The following is a 15,538-nucleotide window of genomic DNA, read 5'->3' as shown; positions in this document are numbered from 1 at the left end:
GCTGGAAAGAGTGGAGAGACCACTGACAGATCAAGCACATTCAGATTAGCTATAACTAGACCCACACAGAATCTGTGCCAAGTTCACTTAATATTATGGCTAATGTCACCTACAAGATAGCTACTAACATTGAGTGTACAGTAGTAGGGGAAACCAGGCATCAATTTATGAAAAAGATTACATAAAAACTGTAATTTTGGGGTATAAAAATGATTTGGGGATTTTTGGGGACACTCAATATTACTGTTACTATACTATTAAATGCTGTTCTTTTGAACTTTTTATTCAACAAAGAATCCTGAAAAAATGCATCAAAATTAAATACATTTATTCACGGGAATAAACTGCATTTTAAAACATACTAAAACAAAACAGTTATTAGAAATTGCAATAATATTTCACATTATTACGGTTTTCACTCTATTTTTATATGTAAAAGAAATTTGATAGTATTAAAGAAATGATATTACTTTGAAGTGTGTTTTAATTTAGATGATTATAATTTTACATGTTATAATATATTTTTTAACAATTACCTCAATGGAGTCGATTGTAACATTTTTTACTTGTATTAAATATTAGAATTAAATCTTTCTCAGTGATTATCAATTGTACTATTACTGTTGGAATATACATTAATTTCTATTTCAAAACATAGCAGATAGATATGGCAGCCTGTTTCTGCCACTGAATAAAAAATTAAAAAGGTGATTGTGAGTTTTTAATCTCAAAATTCTGACTTTTTTTCTCACAATTGCGAATTTACATCTCGCAATTCTGACTTTTTTTCTCAGAATTGCATGATATAAACTCACAATTGCGAGTTATAAAGTCAGAACAGCAGGACATAAACTAGCAATTATGAGAAATAAAGTCAGAATTGCAAGATAAAATTCTGACTTCTCTAGCAAATGCGAGTTTGTATCTCGCAATACTGACTTTTTCTCACAATTACGAGTTTATATCTCAAAATTCTGACTTTATTCTCACAATTCTGACTTTCTTTTTCACAAATGCGAGTTTATATCATGCACTTTTGACTTTTTCGCAAATGCGAGTTTGTGTCTCGCAATTCTGACTTTTTTCTCACAATTTTGAATTTTTTCTTGCAATTCTGACTTTTTCACAAATGCGAGTTTATATCATGCACTTTTGACTTTTTTCGCAATTACGAGTTTGTATCTCGCAATTCTGACTTCTTTTCTCACAATACTGACTTTTTCTCGTAATTACGAGTTTGTATCTCGCAATTCTGACTTCTTTTCTCGCAATACTGACTTTTTCTTGCAATTACGAGTTTGTATCTCGCAATACTGACTTTCTCGCAATTAGAAGTTTGTATCTTGCAATTCTGAATTCTTTTCTCGCAATACTGACTTTTTCTCGCAATTACGAGTTTGTATCTCGCAATACTGACTTTTTCTCACAATTATGAGTTTGTATCTCGCAATTCTGACATCTTTTCTCGCAATACTGACTTTTTCTCGCAATTACGAGTTTGTATCTCGCAATACTGACTTTTTCTCACAATTACGAGTTTGTATCTTGCAATTCTGACTTCTTTTCTCGCAATACTGACTTTTTCTCGCAATTACGAGTTTGCATCTCGCAATTCTGACTTTTTTCTCACAATTCTGACTTTCTTTTTCACAAATGTGAGTTTATATCATGCACTTTTTACTTTTTTTTCGCAAATGCAAGTTTGTATCTCGCAATTCTGACTTTCTTTTTCACAAAAGCGAGTTTATATTATGCACTTTTTACTTTTTTTCGCAAATGCGAGTTTGTATCTCACAATTCTGACTTTTTTCTCAATTGTGAGATATAAACTTGCAATTGCAAGTTATAAAGTCCAGTTCTGAGGGGAAAAATATATATATATGTTCTCAGAATTGCGAGTTTATCTCACATTTCTGACTTAGTAACTCAAAATTGTGTGTTATAAAGTCAGAATTTGCGGGGGGGGGTGGGGGGTGGGTCACAATTACGAGATATATCATAATCTCATAATCAGTGCAGAAAATGTGAAAATGTCAGCAGATTCTGTTTGGCCTTGAGTCTAACACTATCACCCCATTCTGTGCTACATCATGCTACAGTAGGTGAAAATGTTCATATCATGTTGCTGCCATACGGTTGGCACTATTTGCTACTGTATGATTCAGTTAATGGGGAAAGTATGGAGAAGTATGAGGAACAAATGAAAGATATAGATACAAAAATGATGCTAACTGAAACACAAGCAAAGATTCTCTGACAGAAAGAAGCAAGGATGTCTTACACACCGGAGTACTCCACTGCGGTTAGAGGGAAGAACAGGACAACAGGGCATGGAGAGAGAAATCTGGGTCAGTTCAACATGCAAAACAGAGCATCATGGGACTGTGCCACCATCACAGAGCTCATCTCATTATGATGGCAAATTACACATATTTAAAGGAATAGCTCACCTAAAAACTTGCTGAAAATTTGCTCACCCTCAGAACATCCAAGATGTAGATGAGTTTGTTTCTTCATCAGAACAGATTTGGAGAAATGTATAATTTCATCACTTGCTCACCAATGGATCCTCTGCAGTGAATGGGTGCCATCAGAATGAGAGTCCAAACAGCTGATAAAAACATCACAATAATCCACGTCATCCACACCACTCCAGTCCATCAGTTAACATCTTATGAAGTAAAAAGCTGCATGTTTGTAAGAAACAAATTCATCATTAAGGCATTTTAACTTTAAACCATTACTTGTGGCCAAAATACCACAATAACGATCAAAATCCACAGACATATTTGTTTTGAACTGTTTTTGCTTGTAAACCGTGCTTGATCTGTGCATATTTCTCTCCTGATTCAGACAGGATGATTTTTGATTAATGATAGGGTACTCTATCCGCAAGCAACGGTTTGAAGTTAGAATAGTCTTAACGATGAATTTGTTACAATCTTGTAACTTTTCACTTCACTAGACATTCACTGATAGGCTGGAGTGGCATGGATTACTTGTGGATTATTGCGATGTTTTTATCAGCTGTTTGGTCTCTCATTCTGACGGCACCCATTCACTCCATTGGTGAGCAAGTGATGTAATGCTATATTTCTCCAAAACTGTTCTGATGAAGAAACAAACTCATCTACATCTTGAATGTCCCGAGGACGAGTAAATTCTCAGCCAATTTTTTGAATGAACTATTCCTTTGATGTTAATAAAAATCAAGCTCAAGTAAAGCTGTTTTATGTTTGTGTAATATGTTTTTCCCTTCATAATATCTGAAAATTACACCGCAACAAACGTACCCAACAGATCTGCTCCTTCATCCACATCTCCAATCAAACCAGTGCCTGCTGACGACACTTCTTCAAAGAGAGACTCTGTATTTCGGTCGAACGCCATGTTCTCAATCCCTCGGGTCGGGGTGCTTCAACATATCAGCAACGAGCATGTTACATCATTCAATTATAGGCCAGCACTGGATTTAGCATTTGACACTTTAATATGAGAGGGTAAAACTGCAGTTACTCAGTTCAGTTTAGAGAAACCGATTAAACCTAAAAAATATTTCTGGGCATCATAGACATTCAAATGTTTTAGACACTGTTTGATCGATGGCTCATTGGCTACCTTGAACCTTTAAATCCGAGGTCCATGTCCAGCTCTGGTGTGGACTCAATAATGGCCTGAACATCTGACTTTTCCTCATTATCGGCCAGACCTGAATAATCAAAATGGACAACTGCAATACATTGTTTGAACTTTCTATTTATCAAAGAATCCTGAAAAAAAGTATCACAGTTACCACAGCAGCACAACTATTTTCAACACTGATAATAATAGTTTCTTTAGCAGAAAATCAGTATATTAGAATAATTTCTGAAGGATCATGTGACACTGAAGACTGGAGTAATGATGCTGGAAATTCAGCTTTACATCACAGGAATAAATTACATTTTAAAATATATTTAAATAGAAAACAGTTCTTTTAAATTGTAAAAATATTTCACAATATTGCGGTTTTTAATGTATTTTTAATCAAATAAATATAGCCTCACTGAGCATAAGAACAATCTTACCGACCCTTAACTTCTGAATGGTAGTGTACAACACTAAATGAAGTGCCATTTGAGTAACACCGTGCAATTTTAGAGTCATTTAAAGCTGTAACACTTTCCATGCACAGTAAAAAGAGCGTCTAACCCGCAGAGACGCTCCTGGTCCCTGGAGCAGCCTGAACCTCTGTGTTCTTCCAGAATCCCTCTCCATCCTCTCTGTGCGAGTCCAGGGCCAGATCTGAGGCCGTGGTGGACATGGGAGTGACAGACTTTGAGCCTCCCTGGCTGAGGTCAGACAGCTCATCCTGAAATCATTCAACACACAATGCTCATTACCTGAAGGTCAGAGGTCACAGCTCAGGGACAGAGGAGAGAAAGCAACATGAAAACACAGAGGGGTTGGGAAATTGACTTAAACTCTGAATATTTGACAAACTGAGGGTAGACCAACAGGCACGCAAACACACACAGGACAGACACAGCAAAATATAGAATGGATGGCATTGCTTGTAGACATCAATTAAAAAAAAAAAAACTAGTGTCAAATAATAACTAGATAAATCAGTGTCAGTTCAGGCTAAAGGTATTAAAATAGAAGACTACAAACACTTGACAGCTCATTGATGCAACTGTAAGAAAACTTAAATGGTACGCAAATAACAGCGATTAGAACAATGCCAAAAAATGGAGATTGACCGATACAGATCATTTTTGTTTTTTCAAGTGTCTGATAACTAAATTGCAGAAATATTGTAAATATTACTAATAATATTTTAAAGTTTAAATTTCTGCTCTTTGATAATAAAAAAAGCATATTTACTTTTTTTTTTAAGAATACACAACTATGCATGTTATGCTATTATATTAAAGCTACGTTGTTTTGTAATTTTGCTGTCTGATTATTAGGATACACACTTAAAAATGTATACGTTTATAATTTTATCCAAACAATATATTAAATAAAGTGATCTATACGAGTACCACACTGACACTTAAGAACTGATAACAGAAGAGGAGAACAGAAATCGATCCGAACCAATTATCGGTCAATCTCTACAAAACACTACTACAAAAACTGCAACACCCCAAACAACAAAGCAAATATCATTTACGCTGATGAAATAGGTAAAAACACTGCTGTAAATGCAATACAATTGAACTGAATGCAGTAATTTATAGAAAAGAAGATAAACTATGTTAAAGCCAAGTGTTGGGGTATGTTACTGTAGAAAACCTACGTCTACAGTACATTAATAACCTACTAAAACTGAACACCTTTACCATGTTTTACGTACCCACACACTTTATCCAAAATAATGTAAAACTAACATTATTTTCCCACTACACAAAAGGTAACAGATACTTTTATTAGGAGTGAAGAAATAATGTAACATTTCTTTTAAAGGGGTCATGAACTGAGAAACCAAAATTCCTTTGATCTTTTGACACATAAGAGGTCATTGTACTGTAAGTTTCAGAACTCAAAACTTTCTCGTTAGTCTAAAAGCAGCTTATATTGAAGCCAGTCTGCCAAAATGACAGCTTGAGTAATGTTCTGCTTTATGATGTAATAGTGTGGATAAGCACTGCCTCCACAGAAGATGATCAATGCCTGCTTCTACATCACTGCCTGTTTAGCCCCGCCCACCAATTCACGCATGTAGTGTGAATAACAAGAGAGGCGAATGCAGGTCTACGCAGAAAACAATAAACTGTATTTGATGAACTTTATTTTTAAAGATTTTTTTTTATTAACTTTATTTTTAAGGAAGTTCCAGACCGTGTCAGTAAGAACTTGGTCCTTTGTTTATTTTATCGCGGATTAGTTTACAAACAATGCACAAATCGGCGTGCGATATTCAGAGAGAGTGAAACTAAAAGACGATGCTGTGCCGACTATATTGGATCCGACAGTAATGTCGCACCACACAAGTGTGAGTAACTGTTTTCATTACATGGTCACTATAGCTTTGTCTGTTATCGTTTGATATGCACTGAGTATTTACACATTTTTAACCTAAATCACAGCAGCATCCATCTGTGTAGGATGTAGGCTGTCAAACATACACAACTGTTAGCCAATCACAGCAGTGGGCGTTTACTTCTGAGTCTACAATCCGCCATTCAAACGGAGCGTTCTGATGAGAGGGGTAAAAACAGGACAGAAAACAGCCTATTACTTCTAAATCATGATGTTTTTGATGTAAAAATATTGATAACATTATAAGTAGACCTCAGAGAACAGTACAAAATAATTAAAAAAGGCAGTTCATGACCCCTTTAAAAGTAACATTCCCCAACACTGGTTAAAACCAATTCATAACGACAATAAGTGTTACAACTAAAGACAGCATTGATAGCACAATGTTAGAAATGTACAAATGAAGAATGCAATCTAAGACAGCGTGAAACTGAAATGACATGCGGTGAAAGCTAAATTAACACCATGCATTAGCTGTATGCAACTATATCCTAGATAACTACAAATATTTGTGCATTACTCCATGTTAACATGCTCTTTTTTTTATTTAGCATTTATTACTAATCTGGACTTTCTACATCTGTGTAGTTGCATGCAGTTAAGACACCGAACCACGTTCTGTGAATAAACTTTCTGACTATTAGAGGACAACAGTGAATTGCACTACACACTGTCCGCCGGCACACAGCCTTTGCTACCTTGCAGTCGTTTGCCAGCGAGTCCCAAGCTTCCAGAACATCCTTACCATCCCTTTTCTTTGGAGTGTCCTCTGCCTCCAACTGCTTGGACAAGAAAATTGGGACGTGGCATCTTATATTTGTTTGAAACACAAAACACAATAGCGCTCTCATGTGTATGTGCTGTGATCTAGCATTGGTGGGTGGGAAAACACAACTCTAATGTAACATTATTATGCATGAGAACATTTAAAGCAGCGATCCATACAAGAGAGCTTCAGATTCTTAATGTTGCCATGTTTCATGCAGGTGACCGTGGATGTCGAAGCATCAAATCAGTTCACGTAAAGAAAAATGGCTGTAACATTAATGGAATGAATGTTCTGCATAATGGACTCTTTTCACATGATGCATTTCCACAGTTATTAACATTGTGAATTTTTTTTTAGATTTTTACTTATAAAAAAAAATGTAAAGTTTGTTTAGAACACTATATTTTGTTACATTGGCATTACATTTCAGAAAGCCAGTTAATGCTGCTGCGTTTCTAATACAATTGCTGAGGGATTTCTCATTTATTTTCTCTTCCTACCAACGTAAACAATATGTCTATTTTTTTCCCTCTTTTGGAAAGTCATAGAAACAATATTATGGATTTTTTATTTTACTATTGGAGCAAATGGGAACACAAAAATTATATTTGTTGTAGTTTCTTCACCACTACAGAAGAACTTCCAGTTCTGAGTAGGGGTGTGCAATATTTATCGTCTGTGATAATATCGTAATTGTTGTGTTAACGATATGCTAGCTGACATTATCGAGTACATCACTCACTTTGCAAAAAATAAACAAAACATGTCTTGAAAATCTAAAAGCCTATATGCATGATGAAGCATATTAAATTCAGTTAAAATGCTCCTATAATTCAAGTTATGAAAGCAAAAAGTATCCCTGTATGTGTTTGTTTTTGTATTTATATAGTTAAGTAATATCACACAAGCAACAGTGGCATTTTCCTAAATATTAGCGTATGAGTGTGATCGCAAATGTGTATATTAAACAGTTCAAAAAACAATAAATTAATATTCAGTGAGTTAGATTTCAGACATAATATTGTCTGTTTTTTTCTGTTTCACCAACGAAAACAGTTTCAAACATTTTTGCGTCTCAGAGCAACACTGCAGTGTTTTATTCCTGAATGAATCTGTGTTTGAACAGATTATTTGAGTCCATGATTCAATAACCCATTCGTAATAACCCAATCACTTGCTTCATTTCTAAAAATGATTCAGCCGTTTTGAACAAATCATTTGAATGAATGATTCAATGAATCACTCATTAAGACAGGGACTTACTGCCACCTACTGGCAGTTTTAGTGTCATATTTATTTATCCATGAAAGGCCTAAACCAGCCAAGGTGCCAGCACAAATCACCCTCAGCAATATATTGTTTAGTTATTGTTATTGAAGGAATCCCAATAAAAATAAAAAGAGATATTTTTTGTCAGTATCGCACACCGGAAATGTGAAAAGGGTCCATTTGACGTTCTTAAATTGAGCATCAGTAAGTATTGAGTCCATTTCAAACCATTCATATTATGAACTGCAAAATATTTTCAGAATTACTGCATATTACACTCGATATCGTTATATATCATTATATATGTTAATATAGTAACTTTGACCCTCAAGTCGTTTAACTGTATCGCAAGCCCTAAAATCTAATTTAAGCTTAAATTTGATAAAATGGGTCACTGCCGACGTTCCAGGATGCTTGAAAAAGCGTCATCACTGCCTAATGTTTCCGTGGCAACATCTTTCAACCAACCACTGCTCATATTTTCTTCCCTATCCACCAGCAAACATGTACCTTTACAAAAACAGAGGATATGCCCACAAAACAAAGACATCAAATGTCTGTCTAACATCTTCTCTTCCCAGAGTTCTTTCATATTATCTGTCTATTATATCAGTTATTTTCTTCTCATGGCCTGGTGTAAATTCCCTCGACATTTGTCTTAGCACTGTATAAACTCTTATATGATGATGTTGTGATGTTACTGTACCTTGAGGCTGGCGTTAGAGCGCTGATGACTGAGGTTATTGAATCTCCAGCCCTCCATCCCAGGAGTCTCGGCTCTGCCCTGGATGTCAGGCGTCAGTGAAGAGCCACCGCTGGACATGGGGAAGATTCCCAAAGACAGGGGCCGCTCTTTCCTGTTTAATGAGAAAAAAATCAAAAATCATCATGCATCATGTATTAATATAAATGTGGAATGCAATCAATCTTTGTTCTGATGTCATTTAATTTTATATAAACAATCATGCAAAAATACCTTTAGAGAGTTGCATACTTTTTGAAACAACTACATGATGGTGTCGGTTTCTTTTTAGCACAGATAATAGGATCATGTTCATCTTACCGAACTCGGTCAATTGTTCCTGTGTCAGAGGTCTCTCCCCCCGTCTGCTGCATCCGGATCCGTTCCACATGCTCCATGTAGTTGTGGATCATCTGAAGAACAAATTAACAAAAAGCAGGCATATTAATTGGCCTTAAAGAGCAGCAGGTAGTCTTTTATGCTCACCAAGGCTGCATTTAATTAATAAAGTAAAAACATTAATATTGTGAAATGTTATTAAAATAACTATTCTATTTTAATTCATTCCTGGGATCCCAAGTTGAATTTTCAGCATCATTACTCCAGTCTTCAGTGTCACATGATCCTTCAGAAATCATTCTAATATGCTGATTTGATGCTCAAAAACATTTATCATCATTTGCTCTCTTTCTTACCTCTGTGTGCCGCAGGTGAAGGGAATTATATTCGCGCTTCAGTTCAGCCTCTCGCTCTTCTAATCGACTTACTGAGAAAGGAGGAGTAAAAAAAATATTAAAGAAATTCGGAATGATTAACTTGTTCAACAGTACAAGTGTAATCTGCAAAGATTTTAGTATTGCAGTTCAGTCCAAAAAGTCCAGTTCAGTTTTTTTAATGTCTATATCAACTGCTTTTAAAAACTTTGAAAGACAATATTTTGGCATCTTTTGCATGCAAAATGTTGTCTTGTAAACACAAGGTACAAGCTTGGAACAAGGGCCTTGAAATAAATGAGGACAGAGAAACGAGGCTAATCATCACAGCCGTCGTCGTAACAGGTTAGAAAACTCCCAAATTACCAATGACGACCCGCAGTTGTTCACTGTACAGCACTCAAAAACCATGCGAGCCAGCCTGCCACTTAGAATTGGCCTGAAACCAGATTTAAAGCTAGTTTGAGTGGGCAAAGCTGATGCTTTCAGTGAGGCATTTAAAAATACTTGCAGTTCTGTAGAGAGAATATCCACAGAGGATATTAAACAGGCTTGATTTAAGAGGTGGCACAAAGACATAATCCACTTTTAGCTGTCAGGTTTAAATCTAAGCCTGCAGTAGATCTGCCAAACGCATCCCACAATCAGACCGGCTAATTCACTTTCTACATACTTCATTTCAGCACAGTGATTTCTAGTAGAACTGATATCCATTTCAAATCTCAGAAAAGGGTTTGCTGGAAATCAACGATCCATTAACAGGGTCAGTAGGATGGTTTGAGAAAAGAGAGAGCAGATTAAATTACGGGATGGTACTCTATTATGAACCACGTGTGAAGAACACTAAACCAATACTTCACATAACAGCAAAAGTATACAGAACTATGGACTATAGCTATTTTATACTAAAACAGAAGGTCTTTAAGAGCAGATGCATGGACATTAGTGGTCGACCGATATTTCGCCAAGGTCGATATATCGGCCGATATTTGGCCTTTTTCAAATATCGGCATCGGCCAATAAGTTTGAAGAACACTAAACCAATACTTCACATAACAGCAAAAGTATACAGAACTATGGACTATAGCTATTTTATACTAAAACAGAAGGTCTTTAAGAGCAGATGCATGGACATTAGTGGTCGACCGATATTTCGCCAAGGTCGATAAGTTTTTCTCTTTGGCCGATGCGTTCGAGGCAATTTTTGACAGCGTTTTGACGGCGCACCGGACTTTTATTTTGACTTTATTTGCAAAAATATGATTCCCAATGCACACAAACTTCCCAGAATACTGAGTGCTCTGTTGGTTACAGTTTACTTCCTTTTTAATTATATTTTTATTAAATATTTATTTATTTGTGGAAAATACTTTGTCATCTAAAGTATAAGTATGTTTATTTTACAAATTAATTTTTTAATCCATTTTCAAATGATTCCATTTAAAATTTCTTAAATATTAATGAAAATATATACAATTATATCGGCTTTATATCGGTCATTGGCCAGCCTGCGTTCCAAGATATCGGCATCGGCTGTCAAAAAACCAATATCGGTCAACCACTAATGGACATATAACATGTAGAAGACATATATGAAGGTTTAAAAAAAAAAAAAAAAAACTGTCAGATCATGGAAGTGTCAGACTGAATGAGAAGGAATAAAGCAGGTGATTCTTACTCTGGTCAGCATAGTTCTTGATCTTCAGCTCCAGCTGACGGGAATGTGATGAAAGACTTTCCAGATGGTTCTGCAAATCCTTCTTCTCTTGCTCTTGGGAATCTTCAAATTCAATGAACTTCTGCTCGCAGAAAACACAAAGAACAAATTAAATATTGCATAATGCATTTATTTTTTAAATGACAAACAGGCCTTACAGGATTTAGTTTTGTTACATCATGATATCAACAGTAAGTGATATTTGTAATTTAAAGGAAGGGGACATTTTCAGTCTTGTACATTTTCAAGGATGAGTCATCAATATTTCTGGTCTTTTTTTTTTATGTGTGTATATCTGCTAAAATTAACTTTAGTAAGCTAGAATATCGATTATACACTCAACAGACTAAAAGCTACAAAACTTCAAGCGGAAAAGGCACTTTATGATTTCCGCAAGGTAGTAGAATGCATCAAAAATCATCAAAGATCAGGAATAGTATAAATGTGAAGTCTGACACATTATCTTCAGTTTTATGGATATTTCCAGCTCTTCATGCCTTTTTATGGGCTGAGGAACAAGATTAAAATGTCAAATCTATTAAGACTGACACAAACAAGGCAGAAAAGTTTTCTAAGGATTTCTTTTATTAAACTACATCCAACATGTGCAACAAAAAAAAATCTATAATGTGAAATGTGGATATACGGTTGACCAAAGTGGTCAATAGTTGATGCTGATATATAGAAAGTACAGTAGTTGATAAAATGACTGGATGATAGCAAATTAACAACATTGCTTAACGTACGAAAATGTGCTTAAATTAACTGTGTAAAAATGTTCACAATATTCACTAACCAAATTCAAAACTTTGGGGTCGGCAAGATTTTTGTTTATGTTTTTGAAAGAAGTTGCTTATCTATGCTGCATTTATTTGATCAAAAGCACAGTAATTTTCAGCATCATTTCTCCAGTCTTCAGTGTCACATGATCCTTCAGAAATCATTCTAATATGCTGATTTGCTGCTCAATAAACATGTTAAAAACATTTGTGCAGTTACACCTTACAGTTGATGAATAGAAAGTTCAAACAAACAGCATTTATTTGAAATAGAAATCTTTTGTAATTTTACAAATGTATTTACTGTCACTTTTGATCAATTTAATGCATATTTGCGGCATAAAAACATGAATTTCTTTCAAAAACTCTTACTGACCACAAACTTTTGGGTGGCAGTGTATGAAAACAGCAAAAGGTGCATCATGCATTGACAAAACTGTAAGTCTCGCAAGCAAAATACAGTGTGAATCCAGCAAGAGATTTTATAGCCAGGTCACAGCAAAGGACCCCATGACCTGGAAGTAATATCTTGAGGCATTTTTTCCCTAATTGGAATCTCTCTCCTGCAAATCCCTACAGAACACATGCTTCATGTCTGGAGTACAGGGGTCTCCTGGAGAGCCTGGTGCAGTGTGAGTATCTGATAAAGGGGAGCGGTTTCAGTGTCACTGCAGGTTCCCGTCACACTGGCATGAAAAAACTCATTCAGCGGTCCCCCGAGCACAGAGATCAACAAACATAAGGTTCAAGTCACATTCAATTCCCATTCATTTTCAGTGCAACACAAAGCTCTCACAAACACAGTTTTAGTTATAAAGTTAAAGAAGTTTAAGACAAGACATACACTACAATGACATGATAATATACAGTTTCTGTTTTCTGAGTAAATATTCTATAAAACATGGGGTCATGTCATCTTAAGTCAATATATCGGCATTATATCAGACACTATTCTCTCTAGATATCAAAAATATCATCATCGTTCATGGAAAAACTCAAATTAAATAAATTCATTCAATTAAATTTAAATATCAAAGGATGACACTTTATATGTTTAAACTGATTTTGCAGCTATGATAAGGACTGTGTTGCTATCATTGACAAACTATTAAAAATTAAAACATTTTTGGTAACTGAAAAATAAAATAAAATATCAATTTGATGAAAAATGTAAACTTAAAATTAAAAGAAAATTAGAAGTGATAAAATAAATGTGTAAGTTGAATTACTAAAATAGCTAAAACTAAAACTGAAATAAAAATAAATAAAAGCTGAATAGAAATATTTAAAAAACGAATAAAAATTACAAAAGCACATAACAAAGCACAAAAAAATACTAAAACTTAAAGCTAAATTAAAATGAAAACTAAAAATATAAAGCTAATTTAACATATCAATAAATACTATACAATGGTTTGAGACAACATATTGGTTACAGTATAAAAATGTAACACATTATGCCTGAAACCCGATCAAGATCCCAAATAGTCATAAAAGTTTCTCTAGTATATCAGTGATCTGAAACGTGAGAGAAAGATCAAGGTTCACCAAAACTGAATATTGATCACAGCCTTATGTCACTCTGCTGTTGGAAGTGAAATCTGTCTGTCATAATAGGATGTATCCAGATCCCGTATCAGTACACACACAGGGATTAATGCAGCTCATGGCTCAAAATCCCAGTTAACCGTCACTGTGGCAGGAACACATAAAGCCATTGAGCAGCCTTAATCTGTCCAAAGTCGGGCTTACACACGTTGAGAACTGTACAATGCAGTGTAATCTTATTTCCAAAACAGATTAGAGTCGCATTTACTCACACACTTCAACTATGAAAGGTTCGTAACTTAAAACTAATGACACACGCGATACAATTTCAAAGGTTTAACGTGAAAAAGTCTCTGAAAAAAGCACTGCACAGTGCATTTCTGTGCATGACGACAGACTGTTGCATCAGTCAGAATCCTGTCATATATGGACAACTTGGACTAGATGACACACTTTTGACTCTAGTAAATTAAATATTTATCAAGGTATAGGTTTATTTTGAAATTTACTTCCACATACATTAAAGTCTTGCCTACAAAAAAGCTATTGAATATTTTCATCGTTATTGCTCAGGAAAAAAAATACATCTCACTGAACATGGTGACATGCTGTCACATTAGATGGGGTAAGTTGTCACAGCGAACACAGCCAATTAAAAACCCTATTTTTGGCTTCTTAGCCTAAAAGTCATGGAACAGCGCTATTCATGGTCAACAAATATCATGATTATTAAAATAGTCATTTTTAGAAATTAATAACCTTGTGACAGCCTGCCTAACTTGAAAACACAGACACAAAAATGACAAATATGATATTGGGATTTTTAAAAAGGTGTTTGAAATCCACATACAAAACCACTGCTAAAAACTATCGGACTTTTGAATCAAAACCTACAGCTACCCATCAAACAAAAATATGTTCTAAGAACACTCTGCTAATGTTCCCTTGAAGTTATGAAAACGTTATATCTGGATGTTTTCTGAATGTTTGAAATGTCCAGTTTTTTTTATTTTAATTTTTTTTTTTTTTTTTTACTTTATGGGTACATTACCTGTTCACACAGAACATCAAACTAAAATGTTTCCTAAAAAACGTTATGAAAAACATATAAAATAATATTTTTGTGCTAACGTTATTAAATACCAGATAACTTTGAATGAACATTCTATTAGCGTTCTCAGAACGTTCTGAAACCGTTAACATTTAAAAAACAGATGAACAGCCAACTAAAATGTTTCAGAAAAAAACGTTCTATGAACAACGTATAAATAACACTTTTTTTTGCCAATGTTTTCATTACATTATTAGACCAGACAACTTTGAATGAACATTCTCCTAGCGTTACTGGAAGGACGTTTGTTCATAACCTTGCCAGAACGTTATAGCCAAAGTTCTGCCACAGTGACAACTTGCCCCGGTCTCTTCTCTCATATGACACCGAGGCAAGCATCCGTCTCTGTAGCTTGCATTGCAAAACAAAAAAACTCACTCGACATGTTGTTTGCTTGCTTGTTTTATGTTGTTTTCGATCTCTGGTCTTTACTTACAAGCATGCAAACAACATGACTGTGCCAGTTCTATTAAACTAAATGTTTGTACATTAAAGGGATAGTTCACCCAAAAATGAAAATTTGATGTTTATCTGCTTACCCACAGGGCATCCAAGATGTAGGTGACTTTGTTTCTTCAGTAGAACACATTTGATGATTTTTAACTCCAGCCGTTGCAGTCTATCAGTCGTATAATGCATGGCAATAGTAACAAAATCTACGAGAGTAAAAAAAACATGCACAGACAAATCCAAATTAAACCCTGCGGCTCGTGACGACACATTGATGTCCTAAGACACGAAACGATCGGTTTGTGCCAGAAACCGAACAGTATTTATATCATTTTTTATATATTATATATTTTATCATATTTCCGGTGCGTGAGGGGTGTACGCGCTCTGGCGTAGTTTACGTTAATGGGTGT

General features: G+C 35.0%; 1 protein-coding gene across 2 annotated transcripts in view; it reads right to left on the bottom strand.

The window, feature by feature from the left end:
* The window catches only part of LOC107690005 (C-Jun-amino-terminal kinase-interacting protein 4-like), a 30,502-nt gene that overhangs the window by 13,864 nt on the left and 1,100 nt on the right, over positions 1-15,538 (bottom strand). Inside the window, exons 2-10 of one of the 2 annotated variants that reach the window (XM_016488234.1) lie at positions 11,199-11,319; positions 9,503-9,573; positions 9,129-9,220; positions 8,772-8,922; positions 6,726-6,806; positions 4,192-4,351; positions 3,619-3,709; positions 3,294-3,415; positions 2,286-2,297 (exon numbers count right to left, since the gene is read on the bottom strand). In XM_016488234.1, coding sequence (XP_016343720.1) covers positions 2,286-2,297; positions 3,294-3,415; positions 3,619-3,709; positions 4,192-4,351; positions 6,726-6,806; positions 8,772-8,922; positions 9,129-9,220; positions 9,503-9,573; positions 11,199-11,319 — 901 coding nt within the window. Of the gene's footprint in view, positions 1-2,285; positions 2,298-3,293; positions 3,416-3,618; positions 3,710-4,191; positions 4,352-6,725; positions 6,810-8,771; positions 8,923-9,128; positions 9,221-9,502; positions 9,574-11,198; positions 11,320-15,538 lie in introns of both variants that reach the window. The other variant, XM_016488233.1, reaches the window with a different exon arrangement.

The sequence above is a fragment of the Sinocyclocheilus anshuiensis genome, unplaced genomic scaffold, assembly GCF_001515605.1.
Source record: "Sinocyclocheilus anshuiensis isolate Anshui unplaced genomic scaffold, SAMN03320099.WGS_v1.1 scaffold1609, whole genome shotgun sequence".
Classification (NCBI taxonomy): domain Eukaryota; kingdom Metazoa; phylum Chordata; class Actinopteri; order Cypriniformes; family Cyprinidae; genus Sinocyclocheilus; species Sinocyclocheilus anshuiensis.
Note: the sequence above shows the minus strand (reverse complement) of the source record. Positions and strands in the feature narration are given on the sequence as shown.